Source organism: Pyrus communis, chromosome 4 (assembly GCF_041283825.1).
Source record: "Pyrus communis isolate YQ-2024b chromosome 4, ASM4128382v1, whole genome shotgun sequence".
NCBI lineage: Eukaryota > Viridiplantae > Streptophyta > Magnoliopsida > Rosales > Rosaceae > Pyrus > Pyrus communis.
The window spans coordinates 20,358,196-20,383,116 of NC_142568.1; the positions used below are offsets into that span (position 1 = coordinate 20,358,196).

Consider the following 24,921-nt stretch of genomic DNA (forward strand, 5'->3'; position numbering starts at 1 on the left):
GATGAATACAGTACGTGTTCTTATTTCTTTAGCTGCAAACATGGATTGGCCACTAAAACAATTCGATGTGAAGAATGCTTTCCTTCATGGAAGTTTGGAGGAAGAAGTATATATGGTTTTTCCTCCTGGATATGATACAAGTAGGAAGACGGGGGTTTGTCGATTGCGTAAGTTACTTTATGGACTTAAGTAGTCGCCTTGTGCATGGTTTGACAGGTTCACTCAAGCCATGAAGAAGAATGGATATTGTCAGAGTCATTCCGACCATACGCTGTTTGTGAAGCATAAATTGAATAAAGTAACTGCGTTGATTATCTATGTAGATGACATGATTATTACAGGGGATGATTCTGATGAAATATTAAGGTTGTAGATAAACCTTGTGGCAGAATTCGAAATGAAGAACTTGGGAGACTTAAAATATTTTCTGGGAGTTGAAGTTGCCCGTTCATCCAGAGGTATTTTCTTGTCTCAGCGTAAATATGTGTTGGATTTGTTGAAGGAAACTGGTATGCTAGGGTGTAAACCAGTAGACACTCCTATTGTTGAGAAACATCATCTGGGCATATATCCGGATCAGGTACTGGTTGATAAAGGCAGATATCAAAGACTTGTAGGAAGATTGATTTATTTGGCTCAAACTCGTCCTGACATTGCCTATGCCGTAAGTGTTGTGAGTCAGTTTATGCACTCACCAAGTGCAGACTATATGGTCGCGGTCATGTGTATTTTAGCATATTTGAAGTTCGCACCGGGAAAAGGAATATTATATGGGAGACACAGACATATGAGAATTGAAGGTTTTACTGATGCAAATTGGGTTGGTGATGTAACTGATAGGCGATCAACATCTGGATACTTTACTTTTGTTGGAGGTAATTTAGTTACGTGGCGTAATAAGAAACAAAAAGTGGTTGCACAATCATTAGCTGAAGCCGAGTACAGAGGTATGGCGCAAGGAATTTGTGAGATTCTTTGGTTGCATAAGCTTCTTTGGGGACTTGGGTTCAAACCAAAGGATACTATGAAGTTATATTGTGATAACAAGTCAGCAAGGGATATAGCGGACAATCCAGTACAACATGATACGACGAAGCACGTGGAGGTTGACAGACATTTTGTCAAGGAAAAACTCGAAAGAAAAATTGTATCTCTTCCGTTTGTGACTTCCAAGGAGCAACTTGCAGATGTCCTTACTTATGCAATATGTAGTAGAACGTTTAATGACTCACTCATCAAGTTGAGCATGTGTGATATTTATGCACCAACTTGAGGGGGAGTGTTAGCGTGAGTCATAAGGGGTATGTAAAGATTATGTAGATATTATAGGGGTTTTCTTTTAGGAAGGTTGCATATTGTGTCCTTTTATGTTTTCTTGTGTAATTAAGACTGGATGTATATATCTTATACTCGTGAAATAATAGTGGATTTCCTGCCGTATAATTTCAACTGTACCCAAGGTTGTACTTACTAAATTTATATACATTCTTAATGTGCTACCCCAAAAATAGTTAGAAGATGACCACCCTGAGAAAATATCAGACCGACCACATGAAATTTATAGAAAGAAAACGTGTGTTAGCTTTTGACTTACGGCCTCATGTTTCATGTGGTCGAAAGGTCCAACCGACTCGAACCACAACGTGCAGAACCCGGACTACTAATGTCAATGATCCGGTGGAGACGCGTACGTCTAGGGTTTGAGTCAAATTTGAAATTAAGACAGTCACAGATTTTAATGCACTGAGAAGGACTGCTGGACTAATTAGTCCGTTCCGTGTTGGAGACGAGAGAGCATGTTTAAATCTAGTCTCTTGAAATAAAGACAGTATCAGATTTTCATGTGCTGAGAAGGATTACTGGACTAATTAGTCCGTTCCGTGCACGAGACGAGAGAGCATATTTAGATTAGTCGTTTCAGTCCATTGTCCTGAAATGATAAACGATGTGACTCTTCCTAATTATTCCAATCCCAAGCTAAATTGCCATCTACCAAACAACTAATAAGCACTTGAAAAGTTAAACATCCCGTCAACATCTGCAACAAGACTTTGAGCACAAAGTGCCTTTAGACGTTGGAAACTTAGACGTGTAGAAAGGTTAATGCTAGATTGACAATGTTTAGACCAAATTTTGTAAATCATATGGCATGATTGTTGATGATTAAATTATTACTTAAGTGTTGATTGTATTTTTTTTTCTTCTTATTGGTGAGACATCAATGATTTGTAAATTTAGCCTAAAAAGTTAATCTACCTAACTAGCATTACTCTGTGTTAAAATATACACACGTGCACATAGGAGTCCGTGTTATGTATTATATAGGTGGAAATATGAATAAAAGCATGGAGAACAAACTGGAGCATTTTGGGCTTCAATTTGTATTGATCCCTACTATCTTCAAAATTCAATTGTGTGAAAACACTCTTCCAACAATCCAAATCTTGGCATTGGGGCATATATTTTTGTAAAGAGACTTTCGGACTCTTTTTTTGGCATGCATTTCTACCTCTTGGACAAAATTGAAAAAATGAAGGAGGGTCGAGGGATGAAAACTAGAAGAGAAGTGCTTAAAGAGAAAATAAAAGTGCAAAAATCAGTATCCATACAGTTCGTTATGGTCCAATTGGAAAATAATTTTCATCCATCCATTGATTCTCCTTTAAATTTTTGCATTTGTCGGCAAAATATGAACAAACAAAAGTGTGCAACGGGAGAAAATGAATGTTTTTGGGCCAGGCCGGAGCACAAAAGAACGATCAAAAGGGCCCAACACAGAGAAAATAAAGAACATAACCAAGGGAAGGTTTCTTGAATTTGTTTAGATTTTTTTTATTTCCTTCTCTATTTTGGTATGTCTTTTCTTTCCTTCTAGAAAACGGATTTTGATTCACTTCTTTCAACTACGACAGGAATTATATCTTTCCTATTCCATCACGGTTTTCTTACATTTCCTATTGTCCAATTTTATCATGACAGCCAAAATTGCTTGGTTGAAGAAGTTTAGACTGAGACAACGCCGTAAGAACACCGAGTTAACTGACTTACCTTTTGACATCCTCGTTAACATCCTTAAGAGACTGCCTGTAAAATCACTTTCGATGTGTATCCGAGATCTTCAAGAACATAGTTGACGACAATTTGTCAACATGCAGTTGTCTCAGAGCTTGAGTTCAAGAGTTTCAGTACTTGGGGTTGAGCAAAAATTGTACACAATATGTAAACAATTAATTCACTCGACACAATTTCACTCTCGTTCATTTTTCGAAGAGGGTTTTATTAAATTGAGTTCGACCTATTCTAGGCAACGTGCCTATTAATTACAACCCTTCTTTTGGGAAAGGAATACCCTTTGATTCCAATATGAATAAATCGTAACTTGAGGGTTTGGATGTTTATTTGATTTTGTGACTGTAACTAGGTAGAACCCTAGATTGCCTACGTACCCTCGTTGAGGGATCAAGTCACTCGTAGTTCTTTATGTATTTGTTGGGGTTTGATGCCTTGTGTAGTTTCAGCTCATGCAAGCAAGGAACGTTTGATGCCTTATGCAGTTTAAGCTCTTGTAGGTGAGGACTTCGAGTCACTTGGGGCTTTTGATGCCTTGTGCAGTTTTAACTCATGCAAGCGATGACTTTGAGCTAGAGGTGGGCAAACGGGTATAGGAACCGTGGGTCGAGGCGGGTAATCAAGGTTCGGGACGGGTATGGGCCTATTCCTGGAGTATAGGAACTGTGGGTACTCGGACCGGCCCATTTGTAATTGGATGGACCGACCAGATTGATGGGTAAGACCATCTCTAATCTGAACTGTTAGTTTTAGTTTTACCCTAGGTTCTCTATCTCTCTTGCCTCGAGCCCTCAATTGTGTCACTGGAGACTAAACCTCGAACTCTCTCTCGCCGTCAAGTGTGTGTCGTCCCCTCCCCTCTAACACTCTCCGTCAGTTCAATGGGATTTGGCAGCTGGGTGAGAATCCAAATGGGTAGTAAACCGTTTTGGCGGATTTTCTCGATCCGCATGTCGGTATGTGGGATCTTCTCGACGACATCACCGTCGTCGGACTCAGACTCCGAGTCACCGACTCCACCTCCACCATCACCTTCGGAGCTTAACAACCCTCAAGAACTGACCCCTGCGCTGCTTCCACCTAATCTGTCACTTCTCGACTGCCCCAATTCCTTCGATAATCTCCGATTCCCATCAATTTTCTATCTTTTAGCTTTTTATTGTGCTGGCTTTTTCCAATTTGCGCATCAAGTGTTTGATATGTTTTGCCTCTGAAGGCTGTTTCTGTTGTGATGGCTTTTTCCCATTCCCATCAATTTTCTATCTTTTAGCTTTCTATTGTGAATGTTGTTTCTATGATTTTTTTCTCTCACAAAAGCCAGCTCTTTTTTCACCCCAAAAATGGAAAAAATAAAAATATAAAATATATAAAATATAAAAGCCCAGCTTTCCTCATGAATTCATGCAACAGAGCTAATTGGTGGGTGGAGGAATCGAAGCCCCCTTCACCTTACTGCCCTCAATTTCCATTACAGTTACCACAGTTGACTGTAAATTTTGCTTCCCCTTCCTTCAATTTGCTTTTGCTTTCTACCCAATTGTCCAAAGAACTTTTTTTTTTTGCATGTGGGATCTTCTAATTCCCCGAAAATTGCAGTTTCAGAGATCCCCCCACAAGCTTAATCTGCATAAAGGCACAAAACCAGGTGGGTTTTTGTGCTGGAGCTCTGAAATGGCCAACTGCTCAGCGAAATTGGATAATGCAATTGGTGAGTTTTGAGTTTTTTTTTTGTTTTTTTTTATCAAATACCCATGATTCTATTTGCCCTTGATAATGGCTGCATGTTTTAAATTTCACTTCTTTTTGTTACAATTTGATTGGCCTGTAGTAGCTTACTAGATTTATTTTTGTTCATTTTTTATGCTGTTAAATAGCAAAATTGCATCAAAACTTTCAGGAATTGAGGTACCACCTTGAGAAGTCCTTCTTAGATTGAAATTTGAAGCTCAGTGGAAAGATCTTAAGAAAGATCTTAGCAGAGAAAATGAGTAGCGGCAGGTTCACCTGCAACAAATGGTATCTAATTATTGTTCTCTCAACATAAATCAAGTTAGCTTTGGTTTTGGATATGGTGCATTTTCGTGTTGGTTTGAATGTGATCTGAATTTCAAGTTAGTGCATTGCCATTGGGGTTCTTCAAGTCTTACATTTATTCTAGACTTCAAGTTGTTCCAGTACTTATGTGATATTCAACGAAATAAAAGGGATCTATCCGATACTCCTATCTCGCTTGATTCTGCGTAGTCTTTCCAATTGAAAGCCATGTTTAAACTGAAATTTAAGGAATTTCCAAACATAAAAGAAATAAATGATTATTGTTTTGAGATTTTTTTTGCAAAAATTTAGAGATCACGCACACTTTCAATGCAAATTTTATCTGAACGTATTTTGTATACAAGGCATAATTGAATATCTGAACGTATTCCGTTTAATTTTTTTTTTCTTTTCCACAAAAAAAAAAAAAAAAAAAAAAACCAAAGGACTCGTGGACTCGGCTCGAACCGGGCCGGGTAAGGTTCGGTTCCTATATTGGAAAATGTCATCCTTAACCTGTTTCTTTTAAATTCTGGTCCGGTCCGGTCCCTTCAAAATTAGGCCCCGCCCAGCCCTACTTTGAGCCATTGGAGCAATTGGTGCCTCATGCAGTTTAAGCTCGTGCGGGTGAGGACTTTGAGCCATTTGAGCATTTGATGCCTTGTGCAGTTTTAGCTTGTGCGGGTGAGGACTTTGAACCATAGGAGCATTTGATGTCTCGTGCAACTTTAGCTTGTGCAGTTTTAGCTCGTGCGGGCGAAGACTTTAAGCTATTGGAGTGCTTGATGCCTTGTGCAGTTTTAGCTCGTGCGGGCGAGGACTTTAAGTTATTGGAGCAGTTGATGCCTTACGCAGTTTTAGCTTGTGCGGGCGAGGACTTTGAGCCATTGGAGCATTTGATGCCTTGTGCAGTTTTAGCTCGTACGGACAAGGACTTTGAGCCATTGGGGCTTTTGATGCCTTATGTAGTTTTAGTTCGTGCGGGCGAGGACTTTGAGCCATTGGAGCTTAATACAACTTCGTGCCATTTGAGATTTGATGCGGCTTTGTGCCATTTGACCACTTCAGTAATTAAAGGGAATTTGATCCATGGCGTGAGTTTCACTAATTTGAAGTGGTGAGTCCATCGAGTTTTGTACTTTGAGATGGTTCGCATCCACATTATTGAAGTGGTTCAATGTTGTCTATATTTGTATTGCTTTTGTCCTTCATTTTGTTCCGTGTCTTGATTTGATCTTGGCCCAACGATTAACAATGACCACCCAAAAAATTTGAAGACAAGTATTAATTCAATCATGCCCATGAATTAATTCAAGCCATAAGTTGCGCGGGTTTGTCCTTGTGGGATCAAACCAACCTTCAACTAAAGTTATGACAAACTTTGTCTCTTCACCTACTTAATTGCTTGCTGGAGATCTTTATTCCAATTCTTAACTTAGGAATTTGAGTGAAACTTGATCAGCAACTACACTAATTTTGGTGCACCTTGAGCCTGAGCGTATCCTTCAATGCTAGCAACAAGCTTCTTTTCCGAACAATTATCTGGTCAACTTTGTGCGTTAGTGCAACAGTGGGCTTCGAGCTTTGTTTTCGAGACTTTTGTTATGATTTGGAGAGGATCATGAAATTAATTTGTTGCGTTCTTCGTTTACATTTTTCTATGCATGTGACTAGGTATAAACAAGGGAATATACGTGTGGAATTTAGCAGTTTTATACCACTTGATATTTAATACAGCTTTGTGCCATTTGAGATTTGAATAATTAGTAGGTAAATGATCCATTAATTAGAATTTGAGTATGGCGATCTAGAAGGGTTTTAGAGCCACGTCGCATTCAACTTTTTTAAAAGGGTACTGATGGTGCTTTGACTTGTCTTGTAGCACTTCTTTTTCTCCTCCTTTTTTTTGTTTGGTGTCGATGAGATGGGGTTGCCCATTTTTTCTTCCTTGTTTTTCTTTGTCTTGAGACCCCTATCAGTTTGTCTCCATCTCGTCTGTTTTTCGTTCTTCATATGAGCAACATTCCCTATAAAATTAGGAACTTTGTTGCGTGAGCAGTATCCATTAAATGGCAATCTAGGAACTGTGCTTTGCATACTCCTCTTTTACTCTTTGTAGAATTTGTAATTACTTGGTCAAAGTAGCAAGAGTGAATTTAGTTTATATAAACCAGAGATTCGTTTCGGGTTCATAATTGCGTCTAAAATTTGATGTCAGATTACTTATGTATCCTTAATGAAATCAAACCAGCGTAGCTCGTGAAATATTTGATTTGGATTTGTTGACTTGTGTTCAGACTTGGCAAAATGAGAAGCCAATTGGATTTATTTAAAACCCATATATGACCATCGGTAATCGCCTAATAGGCTGTGAAATAGGACTTTGATTTGTCTTTTCCTTAAAGACGTAAAGTGGCACTCCAAGTCCCACGTGAGATGCACAGTTCAGTCTTTTACTTGAGTGGCTCAGGAATTTGAAGACATAAAGTGGGACTCCAAGTCCCACGTGAGATTCACAGTTCAAAAACCCAATCAGAAATCTTCCCCGCTCCAGTATTCGTTTCTCTAAATAGCAATGTCAATATACTCAAGCTCGCCGTTGATTTCGCAGTGTTTTTTTTTTTTGAAATTCTTTTTGGGTCTGTTAGCCGTTGAATTCCAAATGAAGATGTGTAAGATTGGTGGAGTTCAAACTTTTTTTAATTGCTCCAATTTATCCAATTTCCTCATAAACCGCAGAGGCTTCTTATGCAGGTCATGCTTTGACTTTGGCAAACATCATCCCAATATATTTTGCTGGAACTTTACGAATATAAAGGGAGACGTCATCATTTTCAATTTCTCCTTTTTCTTAGACTCTCATCCTAAGTGGGTTTTCATGGAATTTTATGCAAAGGCATCCTCCATGTCTTGTACCCGTGAGTAGCAAAGAAAACACCAAAGATTTACAAACAATTTCTTTGCTCTCGAGTTGCATGTTGGTATATGTTGCTCTCTTGTTTTTCTTCACAGAGACCAAGCATGGGTCGGTCAAGGGGAACAAAAGTTGCATTTTAGCTTCTTTTGGTCCATAAATGCATCTATTTTCTCATTGGACCGCAAAGAATGACTTTGCATATAAAACTTGGCTTCCAATGTCTGCTTCCTTAGCTTGATTTTTGACAAATGGCATTTAGAATGATCCCTTGTTGTTTTCAAGTCTCTTTAAACATGATAACCACGTGAACGGAATTCATGTTATCTAGAAGACTTTTCTTCCTTCTCCTTCTCTAGAGTAATCTTTTAAGTCTAGAGCGCCAACAACGTGTTGATTGGAACTTCACGGGGTCGTTTAGACCATCCCGAAGAAATTCATGGGATTGACGGCAACGGCGGGGAGCGGAACTCTTGTGTGTTTTTGTTCTTTTTACGAATGGTTGAACTTCTTGTTCTTTTTTCTGGCAGCACTTCATTGCTTTTGGTATTTTCTCTCAAAGTTTCTCTTATTTTCTGCAGAGTATCTCCTCTCTTTTCTGTGCCTACCCTTCTTACTGCAACTGATGCCTATTTATAGACATCTTAGGAGGGCTCTAGAGCTTTTACGTGGGAGGAGATAGAGGCCATGTCTTCCTCCACTTTCTCTTGACCTCTCTTACTGACTCCACTTTCGTTTGTTGCAGAAAATGGGGAGCCCCTATTTTGCACGCTACTTCCCCCTTTTGCAGGAAGGAATTCATATCTTATTTATTTTATTTTTTTTAAATTTATTTATGGATGTTTGATTTGTATGCAAAGCCCATCCTCATTTTTTGGGTTTTATTACATTTTTGTTTTGCCTTGTAGTTTGATCCAATTTGTATGGACTCTATTTTTTATTTTTATATGTATATATTTTTGTTGTTCAACACTTGGTTGATTCATTTGGCCGCCGACCAATTCTCAAGTAAAAGAGAAAGCTGTATAGTTTCTCTGGACTTCAAGAAAGAGGAGTTCTATTGCATATTGCACTCCACATCCTATTCAATCAAGCAATATGCGCCTATTTATTCTGAGAGGATGCATGGCATTTATGGCCGTCAGAGGTAAGCATGTTGAGATATTGGTGCTGAAAAACTATGAAAGGAAAGAGTGGAAGCGTGAATACGCCATGAATCTTCGGGTTCATGGTCATACGCTCAAGAACCATCCGCGGATTGCTAGTTGAGGTCAGTGGGAGCATGGCCTTTTTTTCTTAGATTCTCACAACAACGCATTATTTTTCGATGTAAGGTGTCCGTTCCCTAAAACATGTGACATATCCAATGTTATTTCCTAGAGACCCGATGGTGGCAATTGAGCCTAGTATTCACAGTTGTGCACGGAGCTTGATTTCCCTCAAACACTATGGCAATGTGATTGACCAAGAACAAGTGTCTTCCGGTATTGATTTGGAATCCGGTGAGTTCGAATGGACTTTCAAGAAAAATGTTGTCCAATCAGAAGAACATCACTGGAAGCGTAAAGTTTTTCAACAAATTGTGGAAACATTCTTGAAGCAGAAGGAAGGAGTAGGAAGAATTTCTTTTATCTTGAGAAGGTAGCACGAGGCTAAGGCTTCAATGTTCCGCGGGAGGAAGTTTCTCTTTTTGTTGTGGCGTTTGAATGACTGTACTTTCTTTATTTTTTTTCTCCGAAAATTGTCATTCGGAACAACTCCCTATACAAATTTTCTTTCGTGCTTTCTATAAATTTAGATTGCCAATAACAACTGTTTTTTTTTTTTTTTTTTGGGTTCAATGTTATATTGTTTTTCTTTGAATTTTGCTTCAAACAAAGTGTTGGAGACAAAATGTAAACAAATCAAAGGACCCAAAAAATACACACAGCAGAGTAAGATCAAAGGAAGTCAGCATGAGGCAAAATAGATGAGAACCAATGTAAACATTAGATTGACAAGTACTCGGACCGACACGAGTTCAAAATTGAAATGAATCTCAGACCTATACAAGTTCAATGTATGCCATGGGTGCATTGTCCCCTCGCCTTGGCAGAGTTCTGATGATTCTTGTATAGCCACCATTCCGCTCCCCATATCTGTCAGGTACCTCTGCAAACAAAGCATGGACGATCTGTTTCTCGTAGATGTATCCCAGCGCCTGTCTCCTCTTATGAAGAGATCCATCCTTGGCCAGTGTGATCATCTTGTCCACGTACTTCCTCATGGCACTTGCCCTTGCTCGAGTCGTTTTGATGCGTCCGTGTTTAAGGAGCTGAGTAGTGAGGCCTCGAAGAAGGGCTTTCCTCTGGTCTGGAGGCCTGTTGAGCTTAGGAACTTTCCTGCCATGTCTCATGGCAGAAACACGACCACCATTATCAATGATGGTGAAGTTGTGTTCAAAACTCATGGACTCTGCGAGAAGACAGAAAAAAGCATGAGGGTCCTGCCAACACAGACACCAAATGACAGAAAACATATCTAAACAGAAACATGACAGTAAACAATCTGATGAAAGTAAGACAAACAAAATCCACAATGCAGTGCAGTATGGATTTCACGTTTCAGAAGTCCCAAAACCATCTAAACAGAAACGTGACAGTGAATAATCTCTGGATGAAAGTCAGACAAACCATATCCACAATGCAATACAGAATGGATTTCCCATTTCAGAAGTCCCAAAACCATCTGAACTACATCATTGAGATAGAAACTGAACACCCTAGTTGAAAATTTAACACTAGAAGTCACCTAGGGCCCGTTTGATAACCATTTCGTTTTTTTGTTTCTGATTTTCAGTTTTGTGCTGTAGATAGGGGGGAAATATGGGAGAAAGGAGGACTGAAGGCTGGTGAAGGAACAAATGTGTATGGAATGACACAAAAATTGAAGACTGAAAACCAAAATTTTAACTGTTTTTCCTTTCAAGTTTTTGGTTTTCCTCCTCACTCTTCACTCCCACCACCTCCCTTCATCCTTCCCAATTCCTCATTTCTCTCATACACTTTCCCTCAATCTCTAGCACAATAAACGTAAACGAAAAACAAAAAACGAAATGGCTGTCAAACGTGGCCTTAAAAAGCAAAGAATGTGTTGCTACAGATGCAATTGAAGTTCCGTGAAGAGAATGTAAACTGAACATATACAAAGATACAAGACTCAACTCAAATAATGCACAAAGATACAAAATTTAACTGCAATAATCCACAAATACACCAAATTGAACAGAAACAAAGCACAAAAGATACCAAATTGAGCTGAAATAATACACAAAGATACGTAATTGCACTCGAAAGTACGAACCCAGTTGCCGCCATTGATAACTACAGGAGAAAATTCAGCAACAAAAGGAAACGGTAGTGACGGAGAAGAGAGTGGTACCGGAGAGGCCGAGGGAGAGGAGCGGGTTAAGGGGAGAAAGACCCGAGAAAGACCCGAATTGGAACTCGGGTTTGCGGAGACCGACACTGAGGCGGAGGCTCCGATGCCCGCACGGTGCCGAAGAAGAAGAAGCGGTAGGAATGGTGCACCTCTCCGGCAGGGATGGAAGCGCCCCCTTCAGAGACGCCATGCTCCATCTGCTGCATTCTGCTGCCCCGGTAGCCGTTGCCAATGCCATTGTCACCGCCATTTCAAAACCATACAACAAAATCTCTGGTTCTGCTCTTCCTCTGTTGTTCCTCCTTATCTACGAGGCTACGAGCCGTGGGTTCCGGATAAAGTGGGTTCTGGGTTAGTAGGTTGGGCTTGGGTTTTACTGAGGGCCCAAAACTCAGTCCTTCAATTGGGGCCTCTTTCAACTTTTGCTCCAACTAGGCCCAATTGGTAACAACACGAAATCTATCCGTATATTTCATAAAAATACATAATTGGAGAGAAAGAAGCCGGATCTCTCTCAAGCCATCAGATTAAGTGATTCTGGCATTCTAAATTTTATCTAACGGTTAAAAACTATCACAATTTTTAAAAGGTCAAACAGATAAGGCATTGGATAAAATTTAGAAAGTTCGAATCATTTGATCTGGTGATCTTGATGGAATAGATATCTATTTCCGGATCTCTTTCCGAGAAAGAAAGAAATAAAAACCAACAGTGGTCCCCACAAACTACAACAGCGAGGAGAGAGAGGGAGGGAGGGAGAGAGAGGGAGAGGAGATCCACAGCCACAGGTCCATCACCATCAGAGCTCCTCCCATCACAGTGTTTTAAGGAGAAACCCAGATTTTAAAGTTTGAACCTTCAACTACCACTGCGACTTGGAGAACAAACCCAGATTTTCTTTCGCCTTTTTGACCCTGTAATTTTCTAATTAAAGCCTCATCATTTGCTTTTTGTCAGTTAAAAAGTAGTGATTACTTACTAATTAAGTGTTTAAGCACAGTAGAGAGAGAGAGAGAGAGAGAGAGAGAGAGAGAGAGAGAGCTAGGTGAAAAAGGTGAGAGGAGGAGAAAAGCGAAAGCCACCGAAGAATGAGACTCTGCACCACCAGCAGAGTCGGAGCAGCACAACAAAAGCAACAACTTCATCATACTCAGCAGCTTCTGCTTTTACTTACTGCTTCTGCTGGGAGTGCTTTTTCTGCAACTTGTAACGGTCAAATTAAGTCAAGATGGGGAACTGCGGGACGAGGGAGGAATCAGCTGTGGTGACCAATGCTCAAGGTTGGTGCTTTGCGAGCTCCTGATGCTTCAAAAGTTCAGATCTTTCTGCTTAAATTTTGGGATTTCATAATTTTTCAGCTTTTGGCTTATGGCTTTTTTTTATTTTTTATTATTGAGCAGTTCAGCAGCTGAGCACGCTGGCGTCTTCCGTGAAGAACGGCGGCGGTGAGAGGAAGCAGAATCACAGCCGTTCGATTTCAGATCTGAGCGATCCTTCGACGCCACGGAACTTCGAGGACGCGCGGAAGAATGCGGTGCTGTACACGCACGTCATCGCCTTCACGCTCTTCGAGCTCGAGACCATCACCAAGAGCTTCCGCTCCGACTACATTTTGGGGGAAGGCGGCTTCGGGACGGTGTACAAGGGCTACATTGACGAGAACGTTCGGGTCGGGTTGAAATCTCTGCCAGTCGCCGTCAAGGTCCTCAACAAGGAGGGCCATCAGGGCCACCGCGAGTGGCTGACGGAGGTCAACTTCCTCGGTCAGCTCCGCCACCCCAATCTCGTGAAATTGATTGGGTACTGCTGCGAGGACGACCACAGATTGCTGGTTTATGAGTTCATGTTCCGAGGGAGCTTGGAAAATCATCTTTTCCGGAGTAATTAAGCTCTTAATCTTTCGATTTTTCGGGTTTTTGATTGGTGTATTTTGGTGATTTGATGTTGCTAATTAGGGTTTTTGTGAACATTTTTAGAGGCAACTGTTCCGTTATCGTGGGGGACGAGGATGATGATTGCTCTGGGAGCTGCCAAGGGGCTTGCTTTTCTTCACAATGCCGAAAGGCCTGTGATTTATCGAGATTTCAAGACTTCGAATATCTTGTTGGACTCTGTAAGTTGTGTTTCTGTGCACAAATAAATTGTTGAATGATTGCATGCAAGCTCGAATTAGTCTCACTGGTTGCATGTGTATGCAGGATTATGCTGCCAAGCTTTCGGATTTCGGGCTTGCTAAAGCTGGACCTCAAGGGGATGAAACCCATGTATCGACTCGTGTTATGGGTACCTATGGATATGCAGCCCCGGAGTATGTAATGACTGGTATGGCGTGTTCTTACATGTTCAAAATGCTTGATTTAGCTGATGTAGTTGTTGGAACATGATGAATTGAATTAGTTGAGTGGGAAAGAGTCTAGATTTTTCTCTGGTAAAGATGAACAACATTTAGTTATAGTAACTTGAAAATCTGATTGATTCCAACATAAAAACTGCGAACTAGGTGCTTCGGGAGGGTTGGGATGATCGGTATTACCAGCATTAGTACCATTTGAGTTATACTCTTGCTATGTAAGTGGTTGTCTTTCGACTTTCGTGCTTTCACTAGAATCAGATTTTATTTTCATTGGTAGAGGGGTAAGGATGCACCTGGTTAGGTATTGCCAAATCAGGCTTTTTGGAGGGGAGGTATAGGGACTGAGTAGCTCTTTGAATATGAGTGATTGTGCTTGATTGACGTAGAGTTTCAACATTGCTTCAGAGTATAAACCCTGATTTTACGTAGTACTGGATGCTTGGCTTCACTGCACTTTCTATTGAGATCTTTTCATAAAAGTTTGGCTTCTATAGCAACTGCTTACGTTCTCGGCGGTTCTAATGCATTTTCTGGCCAGATCTTTTCATAAATGCTTAGAGATGGACTTGAATTAAGGGATTCTTGGCAGCTTCAATGTGCTTTCGATTCAAAATTTTCGTAACTGTTACTGATTGTATTAGAGTATGAGGTGTTGAGATATTGTCACTTTTCATTTAGATAGGTATCCCAAACCTTTAGGTACACACATGAATCAGTAATCAATTCTTAGCGGGTAGATCTAAGATTGGAGCTCTCGCAGCAAGTAATCAATTCATATGCACTTTGTTATTGAAGTGATGAGGGACTTGTAGGTTTGACTCAAGAGTGTTGCTATGTCCACGTACCCGGTTTTTTCTTCTCTGTAACTTGCTGAATAAGTCTCGTGGTCCCTTTTCCACTTCAAAATTGTGTATATGACCAGATGAAGAAATGCCGACATTAGCTGTCAATGTGTTTAATTTTCTTGTTCACGTAATGTAAGAGTATTAATTGCATGTTTTGTTCTGAATCAATTCCATGTGAAATGATCAGGCCACCTGACTGCTAGGAGTGATGTCTACAGCTTTGGAGTTGTTCTCCTTGAGCTTTTGACAGGAAGGAGATCTGTTGACAAGACGAGACCAAGCAGGGAACAGAACTTGGTAGATTGGGCGCGGCCAAAACTGAACGACAAAAGAAAGTTGCTACAAATAATCGACCCTAGGTTGGAGAATCAGTACTCAGTCAGGGCAGCACAGAAAGCCTGTAGCTTGGCTTACTACTGTCTCAGCCAAAACCCCAAAGCAAGGCCCTTAATGAGTGATGTAGTTGAAACTTTGGAACCTCTACAAAGTTGCAACGAACCAAGTGACTCAACGGGAGGACCATTTGCCATGACCAGAATCCCTGAGCACAGAATGCGTCACAGGTTTTCTAACAATGTAGGTCCTGGTGTTGTTTGTCGATCTCCCAACCCAAATTTATCGCCAGGAGTTCCTGCAGCTTGCAGAGTTAGATGAGAGTGTCATCTATATTGTATACTTGTTTGTACTTTGTATGCATCATCCCCCAACCTTTTTTGCTATGACAGAATTTGCTTGTTATATAGTATCGCCGTCTTCCTCTACCTTCAGTAATCGTTTCTGTTCGACGCCTGCATTTTAAGTAGAGCGAGGCCGTCGAATTTTTTGTTTTGTTTTGTTTTTGAGAAACGATAGTGTTAGTAAGTTAAATTGTTAGTTGTTGAGTGAGGCCATAATCACTTTGACTCAGCAGAATTGCCTAAATGTGTCTACAGTCAGAGGCATGTCTTGCATTTGAACTGAATCTAAGGATTGAAGGGAACCTTAATCTCTACAAGGAGGTGGTATAAATGTGTCATTACGTTCAAAGGGCCATAGGTGGATATTTCTTGGTGCATAAGCCAAATAATGAACAATATTAGGAAATTTAGCCTAAATCAAGTGTTATTTTTAGCCTTTAATATGAGGAATTTTTCTGATTGTCAACCAAGGGGAGAATCGAATCTTGTGGATGACGAATTCAACATCAAATTAGGTTGTACATTGTGTAGCTTAACCAAACTCTCCCTCTTCTTAGTGTAAAATATATTGTTGTACTAAAAAAAAAAAAAAATGGGGAGGGAATATTTTATGAGTGTTAGGAACACAGGTTACGTAGTGTTAGAGACGACGGCAAAAATTAGTTGAGTGGATGCATCTTCAAACAATAAAGTAACTTTGAAAATTAACAAATATGGTTAAAAAATTTGAACTACTCCGTAGTCTAGGCTACCGAAGACAACCCATCACTATCATCAAATATGACTACCTTGAATGTAACCATGTTATCTTTTATATTGATCTCCCATCTTCTTTCCAACCATTTTATAATTTCTTTCGGATCTTTGTATGTGGGGTGGTCATTAATCTTGGGCGGGTATTGTCAATATTAACAAAATTATGTTATTTCATTTAAATGGGTTGTATTACTTAGCCATGTAGTATTACTTGTAGTTTTTTTTTTTTTTTTTTTTTTTTTTTTTTTCTGCTAACAAGAAATGAGTGGTGGCGCACTATAGTAGCTCTATTCATGCATAGTATATTATTTCACGTATTATAATAAAAATGGATGACAAAGTTGATATATCGTACTTATAGCGTATGTAGATTAACAAAAAAAAAACAAATTCGTATGTTGTAAGTGAGTAGAATAGTAACGTCACGTGATTATATTTTAACTACACCTAAAAATCTATCAATGAGGAGGAAATTCAAATTTGTGTGCAAGAGAAGTTCGAGAACAACTTTACTTTAGCAAAGTGACCTAATCCACATATGCATATTAATACTAGACATCTAGTTTCCTTATTTGGAAAAATATCCTCGCCGGATCCTTTTCCTGGGGATCATAGGGATCCCGTGATCGTGACTGTTCATCGTACATCGTGCGGTCAGTTTTCGTTAGGTACTATTTATAGTTAATTTTAAATTTTAAATTTTGAAATGATTTATGACCGCACGATATATGATGAACGGTCATGATTACGGGATTCCTAGGATCCCTAGCCAAAAGATCTGGCGAGGATCCTTTTCCTCCTTATTCTACCTTTCCATTTTTAAGTTTACTTGTTTCATATGTGTTCCTTGAACGTTAAATAACAATAACCCTAAAATTTCTTCTCTGGAAAACTTCTTTGTTGCCAACCCATAAAAATTGAGTCAGATCTTCACCACGATTAAATATTATACATCCCAAGTAACCCCAGATTCCATTACTGTTTTTTCATAAAACTTCCACTATATATACAGAGGAAATGTCTAAGAACCAAAGAAAATTAAAAAAATAAAATATCCATTTCTCCTTGTCCCGCTCCCCTCTTAACAAATCTCTTCCTCCTCTCCTTCCCACCACACAAAGTTTCGTTATCCAATCATCTCTCTTTCTCTCTCTCTCTCTCTCTCTCTCTCTCTCTCTCTCTGGTGTTTGCTTGGCTGCGAGACATGGACGACTCCACAAATAGTACCACCATAAAGTTGGTGGTTTTCTTAATCTTCATCATGGGGCTACTATTAACCATTAACCCTGCATTAGCAACTGGTAAGTTAATTATATATTTAATTTCTGCAACAAGTATATATTTAAGTTTAATTTATATATAATCGCATATAGTTACTCTTTTTATCATGCAGGTGAGACGTGTGAGCCAAACCTAAAGCAATCAACAACGACGGGGACATTTCATCCCGCCGGTCCGATGGAGTATAAGCTTTTCATTGATGGCGTGACTAAACCTAATCACGATACACAACGGCGGCGACTGGCGCCATATCAGCTGTGTTTGCCGTGCAAGTGCTGCTCAGCCACCACCTGTATCTCCATGCCTTGCTGCTTCGGCATCGACTGCCAGCTCCCCAACAAACCTTTTGGAGTTTGCGCTTTTGTCCCCAAGACTTGCAACTGCACCAATTGCACAACTCCTGCTTGATGCCATTTTCACCCCCTCTATATATATATATATATTTATATATTCTAGCTACATATAGGCCTCATCTTTGTCTTTGAATTTAAGTATATCTTCTGGTATATACTTGTGTATTAGATCTTAGCCGGCCGGCCATATTTGAGTCACATCAGTTCGCATATCACAAGCTAATCAAGTATTATCATATGATAAAGTTAAGATACATGATCATGCGTGATTGACTTATAATGCCACAATACCGTTTATTATAGGTGAATTTCCCGGCTAGAGTGAGTGAAGGAAGCAATAGTTTAACAAATTTGAAATTTGGGAAATGCACTCTATTTTTTCCTAATATGTTTTAGGTCTATCAGATCCTTTCGCCGGCCGATCAAATGTTTGAGTTCCAGCAGTAGGCCTTGACTGGAGGAAAAGGAAGCAGCATTACACAGATTTGAAATTAGGGTTTTGAGCCGATGGCTAAAATACAAATGATGACAACCTTGCATTGTCAGAGAATTCAGAGGGTACAGATATTGTTATTCGATGTTTAGAGAAGTTCTTGTATAAAAATATATCATGTTGTCACGCACCCACGTGGGCAACTTGTTATATATAATGCTTGAATATTTGTACATGCATCGGTCCACACCCATCACATACATATATTCTTGTTCTGGTATATTATTTTAGTACATGGTTGAATGAAGATGAATGGCCTACATTGTTTGTTGAGTGTTTTCGTAGGAATCAATTCTACTTGTAATCGTTTTAATTTTGTTTGAAACCCGCTTTTGTTAGAGGTACATTTATATTTTTATATGGAAATGAGGAGCACTAGTTAAAAGTGTTTTTGGAGACTCGGGCATTGTGTAATAAAGGTGCAAGGCTTACCAAAACAACGTATATATTCACCACTTCTAATTGAAAACAAATTCTAGTCATTTATGCAGCTGCGAATGGATTCAATGATTGAATGTCGTTGGAAAGAATCTCTCAATAGGTGAGACCCATTTCAAATAGTGCAAAACCAGAATCCTACAACTCCCTTTACCAGAATCCTACAATTCCCTTTAGACAAAACGTGGGTTAACTAACGAAAGAAAGGTGGAACCAGATGCTTTCTTAAAAGAAAAGTGATTTGCACTATCTGAAGAATATTACATCTCAGGCTTCTCCACAACAGTAGGAGCTCTTTTAAGATTTTGAAAGTGCTTTTAGGGGATGTTTGGAATTGTTTTTAGAAGAGCTAAAAGTGTTTCTTGACAATCAAAAAATACATTGTGACGACATTTGGCATATAAACTTAAAAGTACTTATGGATCATCGAAACACTTTTTTGGATAAGCATCTAGCACTTTTATGTAGATTAGCTGGTGGAACAATAAAAGTGAAAATCCAGCAACTGGAAGAATGCCTTGTATATTTGGGCTAGGGTGCCTGATTTGGGCCCTTGACTTGCTGTTTCAAAAATAACAGTATCACGAGTTCAAGTCACTTGCTTTGTAGTGACATGAAAATTTTCAGCCGAATTCTAATATTTACTATGTTTTATGATCATTCAAAAGATTTTAGGATGTTTAGGGCTAAGTGGCATTATATAAACCACCTTTAATTAGGGTGCTAGAGTTGTCATCGTTAAACTTTTCTTATAGTCTCAGGTGGATTCTAATAGACGATGGTTTTTGACATACGAGACGAGGGCGTCCATGGGCTTACATTATTTTTGTCACATGCGTCAGACTTTTACCAAAAATGCTTATGACCACCATAAGTACTTTGTATGCGTCACACAGACGAGATTGGAGTACATTTTTTATTTATTGGAATAAGGTGTTTTATCGGATCAACATAGAATAGTACAACAAATAGGGAAAAAAACCATCCAAAACCAAACATAAAAATTATGTACAATAGCTAGTCCAATAACATAAAACGAACCGTTTCAAGTTCATCATAATATGTAGCCATGCATGCATCAATTTTGCTGAACACGGACGCCAAGTAAGAGAGATTTCTTTTCAATGTGCCCGAAATAAAGTGCGGTACATCACGTATCACTATATAAGTGGTAAGGTACTTGTGTTAAAAAAATTAACAATCTTTCACTTATTTAATGATATGTCCCGTATTATGGACAAAATAAAAATTTCTCGCCAAGCAACTAGTTTTGTGACATAGAATGTACGTTTCATAAGTAAAACTTGATTGTATGCAGAAACCCTAACTTCCCCAATGTGAAGGTGTTTAGGGCATGCATTTAAAGACCACTGGTATAAAGTAAAGGGTACGTGGTGCTATCTACATATCTATTTTTACTTCTCACACACTTCTTAATTTTTGGTTGTCAGATCGAATGAATTGAAGAAGATTAATGACCAGAAACTAACAAGGGTGTGTGGAAGGTAAAAATGAGAGTATAAATAACACTATCCCAAGTGAAAAATATATAGCTAAGCCTAAGCGTATATATTCTTTATATACTCTAAATTGATGAAATCGTCTTGCAGGTGATTTTCATTTTTTCTCCTATTTAAAAAGGGTTGAGTACAGATAATTACTTAATCTTTTAGAGTGATTCCAAATTAGTCAATCTTTTGAAACATTTTAAATAACTATTTAATGTACGGTTTATGAATTAGACGATTGATAGGTCACTGGCGTTAAGTGATGATCTTAATTACCAACATCAAGTGATGATGTTTTTAGCATTAGATGATGAGGTGGACAAATATTAAAGTCGTTCTCCACTAATTAATCATCTTCTTTGGAGATCTAATTTCCAAGTTGACTCCTTTTAGCCAAGTTAAGCCATAAATTTGCTTGGCTAATTAAATTGCGACGATTTGAAAATTCAAAGCTTCATAGATGACTTGAGAGTAAAAATCACCTAAATCATCGCTTAATGTTATAGGACCTAACAAATGTCCACTTTTCAAAACATTTAGATAATTTTTTGGAATATTTTAAAAGGTTCCAATTTGAAATCACCCCAAGAGTTTTTACTCTAGAAAATTTAGAATCACTCCTGAAGGTTTTGAAGTTATCCAAACTTAACTCAAAAGTTAATAACGATGATTAACTAAGTATGTGAGATAAAGATTTTCTCCCAAAAAACATAAATAAGTGAAAGGTTTTTCTTTTTGTTTTCTTGATTGGAAAGTGAACGTGTGAATTTGAAACACATGCAGTTATGCACCCTCTTCTAAAGTTAGAGTCCTCTTATATGTTAAAGTAGGTGGTATTGCCCCATTAGTTTATACTCTGACCATAGGAAAAAACAACATTGTACCTTTTATTTCCTTAAAAAACAAAACGCAATACTAATCTTGGTGCTAATGGACGTTATTGATGCTTACATATCTTAAGATAATTAATGAATTATAATGGATGACGAAGACCATATTGATAATATACAGTAATTGGGGAGTGCGCCCTTGCAAATTTAAATTAGTTAACTATTTTGTTTGGTGATGTCCTTAATTAATTAGGCTACCTAGCTCATGTCGTACCTTGTATATTTGATCAGAAAGATCGATCAAGAGAAAGATTTATGAATTTTAATACTAATCGTTTAGTCTTTTGAAATACACCAGTGGGTGCAAAAAATGATAAAATACTCAATTTGAAGTGAAGAATACGAAATATATTGACAAACGTAATAGATTCCTTTGTCCATCCGATCCCTATCACACTATAGTCAGGTTCCTTTCAAAGTAATTATACTATATATATAGAGATCGGACAACGAAAGGAGGCTGCTGCCACCAGTTTAATTGTCACCACTCATTTCATCATTAAGTTTAGTATATATTCTCACTAGGGATAATGCCAATTATATATTAGGGTTATGTATATGTGGCTGTATGTGTTACGAAGTTATTTTTAAAGTGTGTGCATGAGGTTTAACAACATTATCCATCGTAAGACATTCCTCTCCCTTCATTTCCCGTAAAAAGGATTTGGTTAATTAATTACTGGAATAATCTAAATGTCAGCATGGTTATGGAGAAGCAAGTCAAATAAAAAGTTGCACGCTTCTCACTTTAGCTAATGTCATGTCTAGTATATATACTCTTCTCACACTCCCATCAACATCACTACCGAAGTGGGAATAATTATCTAAAGTCGATTAATGAAAACGATAAGCAAAACAACACAAGTTCATACGGGATTGTAAGTTTTAGCCTAAAAGTAGATGATATCATAAACACGAAAGTTTCGGTTCTAGCATAATGTGTACCCATGAAAGTCCTTGTCGGTTCACAAATTAACACGAGGTGGTGCATGTCTCGATCAGTAGTTGTGCAACCTGCTGAAAGCTGCAGCTATCCTTATAACTTAATCAGATAATGGTTTAATTTACTTAATGGGGCACTTTAAAAAAAAATTTCTCACCCCAGTCACCTCCTTCAAATAGATAGAAGCCTGCTCTTGTACTATATTTTATGTCAGACCACGAACTGTTATATTTAGTTTAATAATAATTTATATATATTATCCACTAATGAATTGTGAAACGTCGTTAATCGTTATCCTTAAGCCACTATTGCATCCTTAGTCTTAATCCACGTTTATTTATTTTGTTGCTTTAATCTGTTGCCGTATATGAAGAAGACGATGATCCAACTCAACCTAATGTCATGTAGCTTTTGAGTTTTCCTGGATTATGTTAATGTTAATTTCTAATTAGGCCACTCAAGTCAATATTTTATATAAACATTCATATATTTCGGGTTTACACGTATACCATATGTTATTTTAATCTTAATTAGAGGAGGAATTGATCCAACCCTTTTCAATTTCTGTGTCTGCGAAGTCAGATCCACTAGCTATTTCATTACCAGGAGCGTGAATTCGGTGATTTCTGGTCATTACGGGACAGAATTTAGTTCGGATAATATGCCATGCATGCACGTAAAAGATGACGGAAAGTGTCATTTGATTTGAAGTATAATTATTCGAATTATATCTATTTTCTCGTAAGAGATGGAAAGTTAGTTAAGGTTTCACCATTAAACCAATTGACAATATATAAAGTAGCTCAACTTTTTATAAGTCCTTGCATGAATTGATTCCTCACCGACGTGGGACTTTGTACTCACATTCTCACACGCTCCCTTACGTGCAACGAGTTTTCAAGTCTAACACGTAGACAATACAAATTGCGTGATGTAGAATGCTTGTGGCTATTGGGCTGGCCAATCTACTTTTATACCATGAAAAAAAATTGAAGTTCAACTACAAAACCAATTGACAATATGAGAAGTAAAGCACAAGCAAAATCTCTTCTTTTTTCCGATTTGATATTCACTCTCAACAAGATGTGTTCAGTGCTGTGATTGATATACAATTTGTAGCAAACTTATTCAAGATACCAAACTTTAAAATCTGTGTGAGATTTATATCCATAAGTATTTTATGTGGTGCCTGGTACACATATACATATACGGATATTCGGACATATTTTTTCTCGTTCTGCAAACTCGTAGCTATTTATTTATGTTATTTTTTTTTTTATTCAAAAAGAAGACAAAAAATAAACATAAATGTATAAAGAGAGGAAAAATATGTGTGCAAATCAATTCTCTACGTATGTACACTCAACTTTTCAAAATCATATCACAATTTGATGAGGTTGTGAAGTCTAGCTTTTGTATTCAGACCTTTTTGCTTTGTCATTGACCTTTTCAGAATATGTAAAACTTTACTCCGTTTAAAAGTAGGTGAAATAATTGACCCTCTTTTAAAAACCCAAAGTAATTTACCCTATTTAAACACATGCCATATACTCAGTAAAAAGACATCATCATCATCTTCTTTATCTCAGTATTGATGGTTTAAGAATATAACATGGATGCCTAATTAAATTAAAGTAAATATTAGTGGACGGGATCAATGGAGAGAAGCCGAATTTATGTGCATGGGGCACATAGGTCGATGGCTGCTTATCACCCATCTTGATCCTTTTGTTTTAATGGATGTCGGCTTCCATTTGAGAGGCTCCCTTTTTGTTATTGTTGTACATGTACATGATGAAAATAAGGGAGATAAAAATAACAAACATTAGTTTTTATTTTTTTATTTTTATTATTATTATTTTTTTATTTTTATAAATATTATAGTACAAAATATTCATGCATAATGATAAGGCCTATTTTTTTTAGAAAGAATGTTAACAATGTGATTAGTTTTGCGTTTCTAAATACAAAAGTTCTTGATAACTATAGTTGATGTAGAACTAGAACAACATCTTAGATTGGTGAGTTTCGGCGTGAATAATGATTTCTAGATTGCTAGTGTCTTTTACAATGAACCATGTTTTTGGAGTTTATGAAGTTTGTTTCTAAATCAAGATATCTTTTTGGAAAGGGAACGACGAGATATGAATCAAACTAGTCTCCCACAACATATGATGAATTTTGGGAGTTTAATAACATTTAGTGGGTCAAAATTAGGGGTGGGTTTAGTTCATTTTGGTTCGATTTTTAGCCAAAATAAAAAACCAACTTGAAATTACTATTTGGTTAAGTTCTTGCAATTTGTAAAGTAAAAACCGAATTGTTTCAGTTTAGGTTTTTTTTTTTTTTTTTTGTTCAATTTCGTTTTTCTTCAAATTTTTATTTTTTAAACCTAGAAATGAAGGAGATTTAAGAAGGGGCTTTTAGATCCAGGTCCAAAAACATAGATGGTTTTTAGAAGTGAATCCAATTACTTAATTATATGTATTTATTTTTTTAATGCTCATTTTATATTTTCTAAAAATATTAAACATCAATTAAAATCTTCTAATATTATGAATTTTCAACCCCAAAAAATATAATTAATATCTTATAACAAAAAAAAATATATATATTGACATAAATCTATATGCAAATCCTTCTACCCTAACTCAAGTAACAAATATATGAATGTATATCATAACTATAAGTAAGATATGAAACTTAACTAAAAGGTAGAAAAAAACATAATATATCTACAAGTAAGACACATGAATCTTACTTTGTGACATCCCACATCGCCCAGGGGAGTGATCCTTAAATGTATATTCTCATCCCTATCTAGTATGAGGCTTTTTGGGAGCTCACTAGCTTCAGGTTCCGTAGGAACTCCGAAGTTAAGTGAGAAGGGGGCGAGACCACTCCCAGGATGGGTGACCCATCGGGAAGTTCTCGTGTGAGTTCCCAA

General features: G+C 37.9%; 3 protein-coding genes and 2 long non-coding RNA genes across 8 annotated transcripts; 4 read left to right on the plus strand and 1 right to left on the minus strand.

Moving 5' to 3' along the window:
• The first annotated feature begins 3,708 nt into the window (after positions 1–3,708).
• Positions 3,709–6,314, plus strand: LOC137708859 (uncharacterized). 3 transcript variants are annotated; one of them, XR_015961797.1, is made up of 3 exons: positions 3,709–4,777; positions 4,967–5,787; positions 5,902–6,314. It is a non-coding gene; the product is annotated as an uncharacterized LOC137708859 (long non-coding RNA). The 3 variants fall into 3 exon arrangements; XR_015961796.1 differs by having other exon boundaries at positions 4,967–5,730; positions 5,836–6,314; XR_015961798.1 differs by lacking the exon at positions 5,902–6,314 and having other exon boundaries at positions 3,807–4,777; positions 4,944–5,395.
• Positions 6,315–8,324: 2,010 nt separating this feature from the next.
• LOC148697608 (uncharacterized) lies at positions 8,325–9,800 on the plus strand. Its single transcript, XR_015961799.1, has 3 exons — positions 8,325–8,563; positions 8,763–9,287; positions 9,398–9,800. It is a non-coding gene; the product is annotated as an uncharacterized LOC148697608 (long non-coding RNA).
• Positions 9,801–9,952: 152 nt separating this feature from the next.
• Positions 9,953–11,744, minus strand: LOC137723097 (large ribosomal subunit protein bL17c). Its single transcript, XM_068462255.2, has 2 exons — positions 11,438–11,744; positions 9,953–10,471 (listed from the first exon to the last, which is right to left on the minus strand). The coding sequence occupies exons 1-2, from the start codon at positions 11,685–11,687 to the stop codon at positions 10,062–10,064; spliced, it is 660 nt and encodes a 219-aa protein (XP_068318356.1). The 5' UTR covers positions 11,688–11,744; the 3' UTR covers positions 9,953–10,061.
• Positions 11,745–12,029: 285 nt separating this feature from the next.
• LOC137722850 (putative serine/threonine-protein kinase PBL8) lies at positions 12,030–15,396 on the plus strand. Of its 2 annotated transcripts, XM_088692861.1 has the most exons (7): positions 12,290–12,717; positions 12,838–13,317; positions 13,414–13,550; positions 13,636–13,759; positions 14,535–14,549; positions 14,617–14,700; positions 14,823–15,396. In XM_088692861.1, the coding sequence occupies exons 1-7, from the start codon at positions 12,666–12,668 to the stop codon at positions 15,287–15,289; spliced, it is 1,359 nt and encodes a 452-aa protein (XP_088548987.1). In that variant the 5' UTR covers positions 12,290–12,665; the 3' UTR covers positions 15,290–15,396. The 2 variants fall into 2 exon arrangements, with proteins under 2 accessions (XP_068318052.2, XP_088548987.1); XM_068461951.2 differs by lacking the exons at positions 14,535–14,549; positions 14,617–14,700 and having other exon boundaries at positions 12,030–12,717.
• A 1,578-nt stretch (positions 15,397–16,974) lies between these two features.
• Positions 16,975–18,457, plus strand: LOC148697609 (uncharacterized). The gene is made up of 2 exons (XM_088692862.1): positions 16,975–17,369; positions 17,462–18,457. The coding sequence occupies exons 1-2, from the start codon at positions 17,273–17,275 to the stop codon at positions 17,755–17,757; spliced, it is 393 nt and encodes a 130-aa protein (XP_088548988.1). The 5' UTR covers positions 16,975–17,272; the 3' UTR covers positions 17,758–18,457.
• The last annotated feature ends 6,464 nt before the right edge of the window (positions 18,458–24,921 follow it).

Excerpts from the sequence above, each read along its gene's own strand:
- LOC137723097 (XM_068462255.2), bottom strand. The coding sequence starts at position 11,687 with ATGGCGGTGACAATGGCATTGGCAACGGCTACCGGGGCAGCAGAATGC. Across the intron at positions 10,472-11,437 it reads CCTCTCCCTCGGCCTCTCCG|AGTCCATGAGTTTTGAACAC; the intron begins GTACCACTCTCT and ends GTCTTCTCGCAG.
- LOC137722850 (XM_088692861.1), top strand. The coding sequence starts at position 12,666 with ATGGGGAACTGCGGGACGAGGGAGGAATCAGCTGTGGTGACCAATGCT. Across the intron at positions 13,551-13,635 it reads CGAATATCTTGTTGGACTCT|GATTATGCTGCCAAGCTTTC; the intron begins GTAAGTTGTGTT and ends ATGTGTATGCAG. Across the intron at positions 14,701-14,822 it reads CTTTTCCACTTCAAAATTGT|GCCACCTGACTGCTAGGAGT; the intron begins GTATATGACCAG and ends TGAAATGATCAG.
- LOC148697609 (XM_088692862.1), top strand. The coding sequence starts at position 17,273 with ATGGACGACTCCACAAATAGTACCACCATAAAGTTGGTGGTTTTCTTA. Across the intron at positions 17,370-17,461 it reads TAACCCTGCATTAGCAACTG|GTGAGACGTGTGAGCCAAAC; the intron begins GTAAGTTAATTA and ends TTTATCATGCAG.